The sequence below is a fragment of the Aquila chrysaetos genome, chromosome 1 (genome assembly GCF_900496995.4).
Source record: "Aquila chrysaetos chrysaetos chromosome 1, bAquChr1.4, whole genome shotgun sequence".
NCBI lineage: Eukaryota > Metazoa > Chordata > Aves > Accipitriformes > Accipitridae > Aquila > Aquila chrysaetos.
Genome location: NC_044004.1, coordinates 48,730,030 through 48,742,432, shown reverse-complemented (window position 1 = coordinate 48,742,432; position 12,403 = coordinate 48,730,030). Strand labels below are relative to the sequence as shown.

At 38.0% G+C, this 12,403-nt stretch overlaps 1 protein-coding gene across 8 annotated transcripts in view; it reads left to right on the top strand.

Annotated features, from left to right (window-relative positions):
- Positions 1–12,403, top strand: part of LOC115343267 — a 67,071-nt gene that overhangs the window by 37,515 nt on the left and 17,153 nt on the right. For all 8 annotated transcript variants that reach the window (XM_030019306.2, XM_030019392.2, XM_030019073.2 and 5 more), the window contains exons 14-15: positions 10,018–10,057; positions 11,141–11,192. In XM_030019306.2, the coding sequence (XP_029875166.1) occupies positions 10,018–10,057; positions 11,141–11,192 (92 nt within the window). The remainder of the gene's footprint in view (positions 1–10,017; positions 10,058–11,140; positions 11,193–12,403) is intronic.

The window sequence follows — 12,403 nt, the reverse complement described above, 5'->3', positions numbered from 1 at the left end:
AGAAAAATATCTTTTTGAACAAAGGAAAGCTGGGTGGATTTTGAAACACTTATTTGTAAGATCCAAAGCTAATGAACATATACTTGTCTCTCCAAATTCTTAACCTGTGCCTCTTCTTTCATAAAGTAACTGCTGTGTATATAAACCTTGTTTGAAGTCTGAAAGTGCTAGGTTTATTAAGGTTTCAGTTTTTTCCTTTCACCACCATTCTTCATGGAATGAAAGAAGTAAAAAATCTGCAGTACCTCAGTTGAGTTGAATATGTCCAGTATTGAAATTGAGTTACCAGAATATGTGAACATCTGTGTCTTAAGGTAGCTGGCAAGCTTTCAGTTTGTGTTATCACAGCTCTTTGTGATGAAACAGGTGCGTTCCTGTGTAGAATCAGGTTAGGCAGTCTGCGTGAACGATGGTGGGGGTGCTGGCTTTGTTTCCTAAGGGAACAGCTTAAGCTTCTTAGAACATCCTGTAGCATTTATTTTCCAAAAAAAAAAATCTGTTTCAATTCATAGAACTGCTGCTAATGAGAAGCAATGGGAAGGAACATATTTCTGGAATCATCTGGGGCATCCAGTGATAAATAGCACTTTTGTTTGCCAGGTACAGGACTGCAACAAGGTTTTTGGCCTCTGTGATGTAAATTATTAGTGTCAGAGGGTATCAGAGCTGTTTGCTGACATGCTTCCGAGTGCTTAAACAACCCCATAAATAGTCATTTTTTTAATTTGTTGAAGATTGCTTCATACAGGCACTTCTTTCAGTTGCTGTTGTGTGGTAGATTTCCATATTACCTGCACAGATAAACTCTGTGTATGCAGAAGAGGGTCAGATTTGGGAGGTAAATGCTAGTAGGCTGCTTGTTGATGTGGAATACTTTAAGGCAGTGGTTATGAAGAGTCTTTTCTCTTATTTCCTTCAGTGAGACTTAGCAAAAAAAAAAAAAAAAAAAAAAGTTGCACAATACTGCCAAACAATAATTAGCGGTGTGCTAATAACCAAATCAGCTTAATGATGCTTGTTTCTCACAGTTGTACAGGCTGCCAGAACTTGCTGTGAAGAGCAGAACAAGGAATGCCCACTGCTTAATTGTCTTCAAACAGGCAGCTCCATAGACAAGACTTAAATTAGAACTCATCAGATAGATGTGTAAGCAATCTTGGCAACAGAAGCCAGAACTAAGATGATTGTTGTTGTCCTAGATGAATCCTTAATAACACCACCTGATGTTCATTTCCCACCCCCTTCTCCCTTTGCTTTTTCCTCCCACTCTGTTTCACTGGGCCATTTTTGCAAATGCTATTTTCCAAAGTGTAACAGCTTCAGTGAGAAGCTGAGTATGCCCCATGGGAGTTTGGTCGCTCTTATGGGAGGGCTGGAGTGTACACAGGCAGAGAAGAACCCAGAACTTGAACCTCCCATACTCTGAGTAAGTGCTGTGGGCAGTGAGCACCTGAGGTCCCTTTTTGTACAGCACTGCACCACTTTTTCTCACTGGACCTTGAGCGAAAATCTCTGTGGCTGCTGTCTCTTACGTGAATGGAGCAGGCCTATCAGATGTGGTTTCGCACATCTGACATGGGTCTATGTATGATGTAACCTTGTGTGGCTTTATTCTGACAAAATGGTGGCAATTGTGGGGATGCACACCAAGTGAGGTTTTAAGCATGTGTGGCTTTTCCTGATGAAAACACAGGCACCCTTTAAGCAACAAAGTCCTCTGTTTCAAGGATTGCCAGCTTGGGCATATTCCCCCAGCTCTCCTGTGTTGTTTCTCTTCCAGGAGAGGTAGTGACTATGAGAGTGATTGCAAATAACCCTTCTTTCTTATTTTGTATATTCTTTCAATGAAAAACTGAGGAAAAGCAGGAACAAATTATAAATCCTTCATAACCAGCAGCAAGGAGAAAGGAGGAGAGTTGTTGACTTGCAGGGTGATTTCACCTGAACTGAAACACTTAATTCTGTTATTTTTTAGACATCTTGAGAGTGACCTTTAAGAAACAAAGAACACTGACTTGGTCTGTACCAGACAAAAGCGAAAAAAGACAAAAAAGGAAAAGTCCTGCTCTTCTGCTTGGACTCTATCTAGTGATTGTGAAGTACTGTTTTTAACTATATTCTTCTTTCACCTCAATAGCAGTTTGGTGTTTGTTACTTTAAGTGTTGTGTGGACAGTTGGACAGATAATGATTTTCATGTATAGCACCTTTCATCCAAGAATGTTCAGCAAGCTGTGTAAACACCACTGACTAAGCTTTCTGATGTCTAGTAATGTTAGAAAGTATTCTGTCAGCTATACAGATGGTTTCCTGAGATAGTGGAAGGAAGCATAATCACAAAAGAATTTGAATCAGAGTCCTTGGTTCTGCTTTCCCTGTAAGAAATGCTAGAGAGGGACTCCACCAATATTTAAGGGGACCAGGCTGGCTAAAATTTAGGAATGGGGAGTAGAGGAGAAGAGGGATAGAGAAAGGAGATCTGACGGTTTAGAATAAGGGTGAGGAGTCCTAAGAGCTCCTGCTCTGGTCCATGGGATTTTCCAGTAGTCGTATCTGAGAGGGAGGTAGCACCGAACCTAGGCTTTTAGGTTTACCTGTGTTTATCAGCTACATCTTTTGAGATGAAATCCAGGAGCACTGTCACTCCTGGTGTTTCGTCAGGTTGTTTCAGCCTGCTAGTCGCTACTTGTGGAGCCCTGAGCTAGACTTGGTAGGCAGTTTTAGTTTGGTAATGGTATCATAATATGAGAATTATAAATTGTAGGTAAAAGAGGTATTTATTTCTTTAATAGCCAGTACTAAAAGCCTAGTTTGGATGGCTTTCACTTAGACTAAATTTAAATCATTTATGTCAAAATTTTTTGAGCAATTTGCCTGATAAACTTTTTGAGGGAGTTTTCAGTTACAGTTTTTGACTTTGCAGGGACCAATAGTAAGATGAAAAGAAATGCCTTTTCTTCCTGTGATTAAAAAGCATATTACAGTAATTTTATTGAGCAGTGATCTTCCTAATGCTTCATACCAAAGCCTTAAAACTTAGGATGTTATGTCTTGACTGTCAGAGATGTGCTTTTTAGCTCTTCTAGTGAATTTAAAGTCTTAATGTCAGTATTTCTTAACTTTAGACTCATTTTGCAGCTTTGATTATTACAAAACATTTTTGGATATGATACATTTTTTTCTGTATTTGTGTATGTAAAGGATAATAGAACTTAGGCCTCATAAAAGGAGAGCACTGTATAATTTCTGATCAGTTTGAGAGTGCTGATTCCCTACCACCACCCCATTTATGGTAGATCATTACTTCTGAAAATCAGTAGAAAGACAACCATCTCAAGGCATTGTGCTGATTTGAAATTCCCTATTTCTTGGGAAATCTCATCCTCTGTGTTGGAAAGAAAAAGATAAAGGAATGCTACCTATATATTGGAATGGGCTGAAGCATACATGTGTTTGTGCTCTGCAATATAGACAAGGAGTTAGACCTACAAGGGAGAAGTTTAGGAAGGTGGCATCCTTTAAAAAGCTTCCGTAATCAAGAGTGAAAAACTGAGATTTTTTTCATAGCTATTCCCTAACTTTTTTTTCTAACGCTTTTTTAATTCCCATTGTTTTTGTTGAAGACCGGTGGAGCACTTGAGTGTACTTGCACAGAAATTTTCTGAAGTATTATTAGAAGTGCAGATGAGATTCTTAAACCCAGAGAAGTATTTGGAAGTTACTGCATATAGACATGCCATACATTACAGAGTGATTTGCTGTTTATTTTCTGTTTGGAATGGAAGGCTTTTACTGTAAACTTCTGTTGAGCATGGTATTTAGCTTGCCTGTTCGAACACTTAATCAGTTTTCATTTGGATTATGCTCTTCTAATGGGCTTAAAGGGATACAAGCTATTAAAAAAAAAAAAAAAAAAAAAAGACAAACACACCTAATCCAATCTTTTAATCTTTTTTTTACAATTAACACCTGAGTTTGTTAGTTTCAATTGGTAAAAGTGTGCTTTCTTTTTGTTTCTCAATACTTTGAAAGTTGTTAATAGCCAGGTTTTTTACAGCAACTAGCAAGTTTGTTTGGTTTTGTGCATGTATGGTCTCCTGAAAAAAACCCCAAAACTTTAAATGTGTCTGCAATATTTAGTCTTAACAGTGGGGTCTTTGGAGCTATTTTCCTGTTCTTTAAAGTGAGCTCTTTTATGCTTGGCAGTGAAGAATCATAGACATACAGGCTCAGATTTTTAAATCTGTAGTAGTCTGGGAGTTCAGTGCAATTCTGCAGCAGTTTTGCTTTGCCCAGTCTATAGAAATTCACCCTTACTTCATAAAAGCTAGCAATCACAGACCAGGTTTATACTACTCAGTGAAAATGTCTTCATTATATAGAGTCTGGTCAGCCATATGGTTAGCATTTAAATAATTTGTGTTGATGCAGTGTATTTATTTTGTCTTCTTTAATTCAGATATTTTTTTCTGAATAAAATGCAGTGTAGAAGAGGCTCAAGAAGAGCCTTGCTGTGGGAAACTGACATTTATAGTTTAATAGGGGTTCAGTAGCTGAGAAATGTTTTACTAATAGCTGAAATCATGTGCTGACCCTTATTTCACATTAAAATGACCGGAGTTTGACACTAAGATGACAGCTGGTTAATACAACTTGAGATTTTAAAGTGCTTGAGTATATGTAAATATTATGACTGATCTCCTAAGCGTGTTGGAAGATACTTCCAGAAATGTCCTTGTTCTAACAGTTTACTGCAGTCCCCATTTTTTGAGAATAATATTGCAAAAGATAGTTTATCTGTTGTATTCAGAGGACATAGATAGAATAATTAAGATAGTATGATTGACCCCTGTAAACAAAGATTGTATGTATTTTGTACTTCTACTCAACAATATTGTAAGGACTATTGAGTATAAAACATATGATTTCAGATTTGTCTGGTTCGTTCTCTTAAAAAAAAATAAATGTTTGAGAAGTGGACTTCTTTGATGTCTGCTTTTTATATATAAATATATCGTATATATCATTTCTTAGAATATGCGGTAGATAAATAACCTTTTGGTTGAGCTAATTCAGTCACCGGAAATATAAGGGAGAAACTATTTAAGGTCAAAAACTGTAAGTTGATGAGCAAGAGACATCATTGTGTTTTGGAACTCAGTGAAGTTTCAAAGAAAGAAGCGTCACCTGTTGAATTTAAAGTACTTAAAGCTTTTTAGATTTCCACTAGTCAGAGCATTTTCATGCTTTTTTTTACTCCAAAACATTTTACAAAATGTTTCATGCAGTCTAGCATCTTTCTTTCATATATTGCATAATGGTTTTTTCTGTTGAAAAACATACAGATTTTTACAGAAATATTTATTATTTTTTGGCAGAAGTAGATTGAAGAATAAGAAGTAATAAGCCAAAATTGGGTGTGGCCATTAAAGTAGGATTTGAATTAGATAGAGGAACTATTAAGGAGGCAAAACATAAGGCTCTCCCACCATCAGAAAAGCCAGTGGGGAATTACGAGAGCTGGAAGGAATGAAGTTTGTTTTGCTGGGAATTTGCATCTCATAGGTTAATTGCAGGTTCCAAGCAGAGCTTTTCCTGCCGTGGGGCATTTTACAGGGTGTCATATCTATTGCATAGATTATAATGTATTAGTACATGATGGTTCTACATATTGAAATAGGTGCTTGTTTGGGCCAATTTTAAGCATTCTTTTTGCCAGGGCTGGTTTTCAGTGGATCCACTCCCTGAAATGCTTGTGTGAACACCAGATCTAGCGCAGGGGAGGAGAAAAGGATGAGTAACAAAGGATGGGGAGGGGGGAGCTGTGACAGTCCCAACTGAGAGCAACACTGGTTTTCCCAGTACTCTTTTGTTTGCCTGCTACCACTGTTTATCAGTTTTGTCAGAAACTTGCTGTCTTTTCCATCATATCATATATGAGCTTTAAAAGTATTGGCGTTTGCAAGTCCATCCTCGGATGAGTTTTGTAGAGTGAGGAAGAAAAATGAGAAGCAGCTGGAGAGAGAAAACATACATGGAGGATCAGAAACAGTGGAACTGCTGTATCAAGGAGTATATCTTGAGTGGACTTCATTGTGTATTATCTACATGTCTGAAACTACACTGCTGCCAAATCACAGGGTGGTTGTGGGGTTTTAGCATGCTTTGATATTCTTGAGATTTCTCTCTGTCCTTCAGATTTGGGTGAAATTTGCCATTAGACCCAAAATTTGGGGTCTTGCAGGTGTGCTGGAAGAATCATGAACATAAAGGAAGAAATGTGACATATAAATATACATACATGTACACACAGAGGATAATGGCTTGTTTTTCCTAAGGTAATTGGCCTGAAAATGGATAAGATTGAAAGAAGGCTAGATGGAAGAATCATAAAATTAAAAGACAGGTTAAGACTGTGTGAAGAATTGTGCAGATTAACCAAAAAAGAAGCACTTGCTAAATAATGATTCTTTATTTTGTAGAGTCATTGTAGACTCAAACCTTTAAGCACAGAATCCAAAGGAAGGGTCCTATACCAGTGCTTAGTGACCTAGAAAGAAGTAAATTCAGTGGACATAGTGCCTGACATCTCTCCAATCATGCCATATATTTGGGAGTTAATTACATCAGTGGAATTCAAGTGGTGTAATCCCCAGTACTGACTCACTGCTTTTAAATGCCCAGCCACCTGGAGAATTTGTAGTTATCAGGCTGGATCCTCAGGCACCACGAGGGAAGATGTTCTCGGAAGTTGTGGGCTTCTGGATCATATACACTTGAAGCAAAATAAGTATCATGATACTCAGTGTGATGATTACACCAGACAAATACTGTACCTACAGATAAACATTAACAGAATATAAATAGATTGAAAGGAGGGTCTCCAACTCAAAGGCATTCAGCTCACTTTGCAATGCATCAGTTTTGTGCCGTTCTGAGGCACAGAAGCAGGCAGATAGTGGTGGCGAGTTGTTCGTCAACTTGAAGTGAAGCAACTTGTTCAGGAGGGTGACTGATGTCAGATAGGGTGACACTGACACTGTGTTTAGTGATACTTTATCTGCCTTGAGGATCTAATGAATGGAGCTCTGATAGCAAAAAGTGGTCATGTAAAGTTTCTGGGAAAGGAGATCAACAGCTTCAATTTAGCTGATAATCTTACTGGCTTGATACTGCAGCCTGATTGATACTTTCTACAAGTATGACAAATTATTCATGTCATTGTAGATAAAGATGAGTCTTCTTCCAGAAAGGAGGGAGAGAGAGCATCTGCACAGGTATTTAAGCAAGCAATGTAAAGTAGGCATAAAGTACAGCATGAATAGATCTTTTTAAAGAAGGTGTCTTGGGACAACAGTTGATCTAAGGAGATGACAGTTAACGTAGCAGAAGTAGCTCTGGCCACAGTGACAAGCTGTTGTGCTTCACCTTCCATTGCCTTCTTTCAGTTTTACTGGAGAAATGTAATGGGCATCTGAGCCCTGGGTTGAGGTGAGGTGTTGTGCTGTAGTGTTGTTTACACAAATAACAAATCACTGATTATAAGCCATAATCAATTTAAGATTTCCTTCATCTTCTCTGCCTGAAGTCTAAATAGGAATTGCATGTAGATAAAATTAAATTGTACTTGCAAACACTCCCATCTTACTTATGTTAATATAAACAATGGATTGGATAATCGTAAGATAGAAATTAATAATGTTGCAGCAGGGATATTGGTGTAGCTTTGCAGCAATTGCATTTATGTGTGGGGTAGCTGTAGTATCTCCAGAGGCAGATCTGCTGTTACAGTAGCTTGGAGGAGCAGCAGCAGCAGATTATCGTAGCCTTCAGGTGTGAGCAGTGGTTGTTCTTAGATGGATTGTTTTCTTGTCAGTGTTTAGAGAACTACTTTGTTGTACGAGCCAAGTTCCATTGTGTGAGAGTAGGAAAGTTAAGAGCTTTCTTTGAGAGCTTTCAGGAAGTTGAAATTGATGTCAGAGCAAAATCTGGTATCCTTAATGAGCAGTTCAGCTGCCTAGCAGGAAGTGAGCCATGTGACAATCCACAGATAATTTAAATTAACTAACTTTATGAACCTATATTTTCAACATGACCTTATCATATCCAGCCTCCTCCCCCAACAACCTAAATAAACAAACTAGGTGCATAATTCTGTAAAATAACTGCGGTTGGTTTTAATGTTGAATGGCAGTTTTCTGCTTGAATGAGTGCACGGGTAATATGTATAGGGCTGAATCTTCACTGAATTGTTTGAAATTGTGTAACGCTAATTAATGTAAGGGATTCTTTCACATTCTATCCACTACCACATTTTTTGCAGCAGAACTTATGAGGTAGGGAGGTGGTTATTCATGGCTGCTTTTTGTTGAAGGCGTTCTTTTTTTTTCCTGTACTGAAAAACACCATAGGCTTTTTTGGGGGAAAGAGGGGGAGTTAATACTAACACCCCTAATCCTTTCCAATTGTTCTCAACTGTAGCACCTTCTAAAGGCTGCTGTTTTTTGAGGTTGGTTGGTTGGTTTGTTTTTTCACCCTCTGGCTAAAAATACAGTCAGTGAAGTCTGTTTATCTTGTGAATTAGTTATAATGTGCAAGTACTGTACTAGCACACTGGCCAAGCTGGCAGAGTGATTATGGACTAGCCTTAGGCAAAAGACCTCTTCTATAACTTTAGGTTTATTTATGATAATTGCCATCTCTGAATCAGTCATTCAGATGTGTGCTGAATTTTAGTTTTGTTGATCCCAAATGTGTCTCCGATTATAGAGCATTGTGATCAAGGTAAGGACTACGTAACAGCATCCCTCTTCAAAAACTTCATTAAAACACCTTGTTAACCACTATTTCAGGGAAATCACTTCCAATGAACGTGAATATGGTAAGGCTCTAATCTATGCTATGTTGTACCATCTATGCTGCTGCTGGTATGTGTCCACCTTACCAAGGCACTGAATCCAAGCTAAAACAGCCTGCTGAGAAGTAGAGGTTATCAGTAAAGTACCACAACAGCATGGTTACGTGGGTTTTAGTCTGTTTGGAGCACAGAGGGAATTCACACCTGGAGGAAGCATGAAGCCCGTTTTAGCCAGGATTAATCTGGGTAGATATACCATATGGGCAGCTTTCCACAACATTTGTTTTTAAGGGACTGCTTAACACACCTGTTAATTCCTAGACTGATTTAATGTATTCACTTTACTGTTTCTTTCCCCTGCAATACTATATGGAGCTCTGATGTATCCTGCATGCATGCTATCCATGCCAGAAAGAAGGGTGAGAAGCTATGCTTGGGATGAGGAGATCAGAACTGTTTATTTCGGAAATACTGAGCTGGGTAGATGGGTTTAATGGTAATAAAGCCTGGCAACCTAGTACTGAGAATAAACAAAAGTCTAATCACAGTGCTGACTTACTGCAAATCTGGGATCATGCTAGTGACTTAAGCCCCTCAATTACCTATGTATCAAAGAGAGAGAATGGGATCTGCAGTACCCAGCACCTTAAAAAAGTGAAGTTAGCCAGTGAAGGTGCTAAGAGAAAGGTGCAAGTTAATGTGAAACAGTTAATCTAATAAGCAAAGTCTTATTAAACAAGTATTAAAACGAACTGTGGTTCAGGTCAGAATTGTTTTCCTGCTCTCTTTAAAAATAAATAAAACAAAAGCAACAAAACAACCAAGGCCAAGTTCTTTTTCTATCAAATGTATCACCTGACTGGCATTGGTATACAAAATATTTGGAAGAATAACCTAAAGATGTAGTTTATACTTCGCACATTTTAAAATATTCATTTTTTTGTTAAAAGTCACAGTACCTTTTATGTGTTTTGCCTTTTTAACTGTTGTATAAAATGTTCAATTTTATTAATTTATGAGAACATATGTAATTTGCTAGATATTTTCCAGTACTTATTAAATGTGCATTATAGGAATGATTCAAGCTGTGGCAAGCTACGAGTTCTAGTGTTTTGAAGATGGCTTTAACAGTTCTTTTGTGAATTTCATTTCCATTTCCAGCACCTGGCCTCACTGGAATTGTTGGAGGGCGCCCCAGAGTGTAAGTTAACTTGTGATCATTAACTTGTTGTAAAGTGTGATGGTAGTGTTCCTACCACTCACCATCACAAGCTTCCCCATCTTGAAACAGCAACCACAGAAGCAACTGAAGTCTTTCCGTTGCACACTATGCTTAATAACTGATAACAAGATAATAGTGAGTGCTACAAGATACGTATGCAAATCGTAAATTTTTGTATTGAATTATTGAATATGAGTTACTTAAGTCTCTGATCAGCTCATAACAATGTCTTTGCTTAATGAGCTGTAGGGAGAACTTTAAATATGACTCTGTGGCAGGGCAGTAGCTCAAGCATGTGCTAATACATGCAGATTTCTGGACCAGATTTCTCTTGTACCTGTTAGGTCGGAATATGGGCACAGCGAACTTATGTCTGTACTAGCCCACTTCACCTAGAAATGTGAGGTCAAATGTCCCAGAACATCCACAAAATAACTGTTAGTATGAACCCATTACATGAGTGAGCTGAACAGAATAGCGTTGGGCATATTTTAAAAAAAAAAAAAAAAAAAAATCCTGGTTTGATGCAGTATTTTTCTAGATATGGCTAAAATCTGCTGGTGACTTATATGCTCACCTTTCCATACTTACTCATGACAGCATCCAAAACTTTCCTGTCCCTAAGCAAATACTTCGATATGTCTGTCTTGCACATGGAGATAGGGGAAGAAACTGTGGATGTATTTCCAGTAGCTCTATGTAACCAGCCTAGGTATCAATGTGGAGCTAATGACAGTGCAATAGACTTCAGTGTCATGAATTGCATCCTTTGTCAAGAAAATATTTTTGGTGTTTCAGCTACCCTCCCCCCCCCCCCAAATTGTCCTATTTTTCTTTCTTTTCTTTTAAACAAAATCTTACTTTCTTAATAATGAAATTTAAGGAATTTCTACATTTTTCTGGCTTTCCAAAATTGTTTGGAAAACCGTCGCTAGTCATGGCTAAATAGCTTTTAATTTCCCAAGTGTTTGTCTGGTGTATGAATAGTCTAAAGATGTATGATCTGACATTTTCATTAATTTCCGGTTAAATGCATTTATGCTTGTTGTTTTGTGTGTCTAGGTCTCCAGTTTTGAAGCCATTTTTCTTCTATTATCCCAAAAGCAATGTTCAGGTAAGACTTACTGCTTATAGACTTCTCTCTTCTCTTTGAAGTAATTTGAAAAATTCTGCTGACTCTGGCATTTTTCTGTGACTTTCAGGCCTAAAACTGCAAAGTATTCTGGTAGCTCTGATTAGAAAAAATATTTTCCCAGAGACTAATGTTATTCACACAGAATGTTTTACAACAGTTTGAACTTGCCACCCTGGCATTTTAATTGCTGTGAATTTTGAAGTATCAAAACTGAACTTCCCTTTTCAGGTTCCTGGAATTGTAGGTCTGAGTTATTTTTACTGCATTTGCAAAGAGTGCTTATGAAAATTACATATTTTTTTGAAAGTTAATGGTCCCTCTTAAGGCAATTGGGTGTTCAGAGAGTTGAACATTAATCTTGAGAACCTGTACAAGTCGTCTGACTTTTTGAGCATCTATATTTTGTATATACTACTGGAAATATGTATTAAAATCAGTGAATTTCCCCCAATTCGCACAGGTTTTACCTTAGCAGAGAGTTGGGTCTTTTCCTTCCAAATACCCTGTCTATAATAATAGGAGTAGTAATTTCTGCTCTTGCCCGTATTGCAAAAAACTGTAAAATTGTGAAAGCCTGTGCGGCTATTGTGATGGGTATCATGGAGGAGCCCATGAATGAGATTTCTCTGTGGCCCTATTCAGTTCATAACAATAGTTTCTTTCGGTCTGAGAAGTTAGGTTCAGATGACTAGGCAGTCCTAGGTGAGAAATTGCAGTGTAAGATGAAACGTTGAGCTAGAGCCCAACTTCTTTTCCGTTACACGTGTACCTCTGTCTAGATTGAAGTCTTCAAGATAAACTTGGAGAAACTGGTTTTACTGAAAACATAAAGTGTTTGGATTTATAAATGTTGGTGTGCTTTTCCGAACGCTTAGTTTATCCTTTGGAGACTGCAGACAAAAGTGCATATATGCCTTTCTTTTTCCAAGGCCTTTAACTGACTTGTAGCTATTGCATGCATCTCATGCCCAGGCATCCTAATAATGATGCTTCTCACTCAGTAAGAGCTTTCTCACTCATTCACCATCAAGAAAGTGGCCAAAGGCCAGAACGTTGGTCTGTGTTAGACCACAGGTATCGTGACAGGCTTCTGCTTAGGGTGGTGAAGGGAAGCCTTAGGAGCACAGGCAGCAAGTGAAAAGGCGGGAGGTGAACAAACAACTAACAATTGATTTAAAAAAACCCAACTT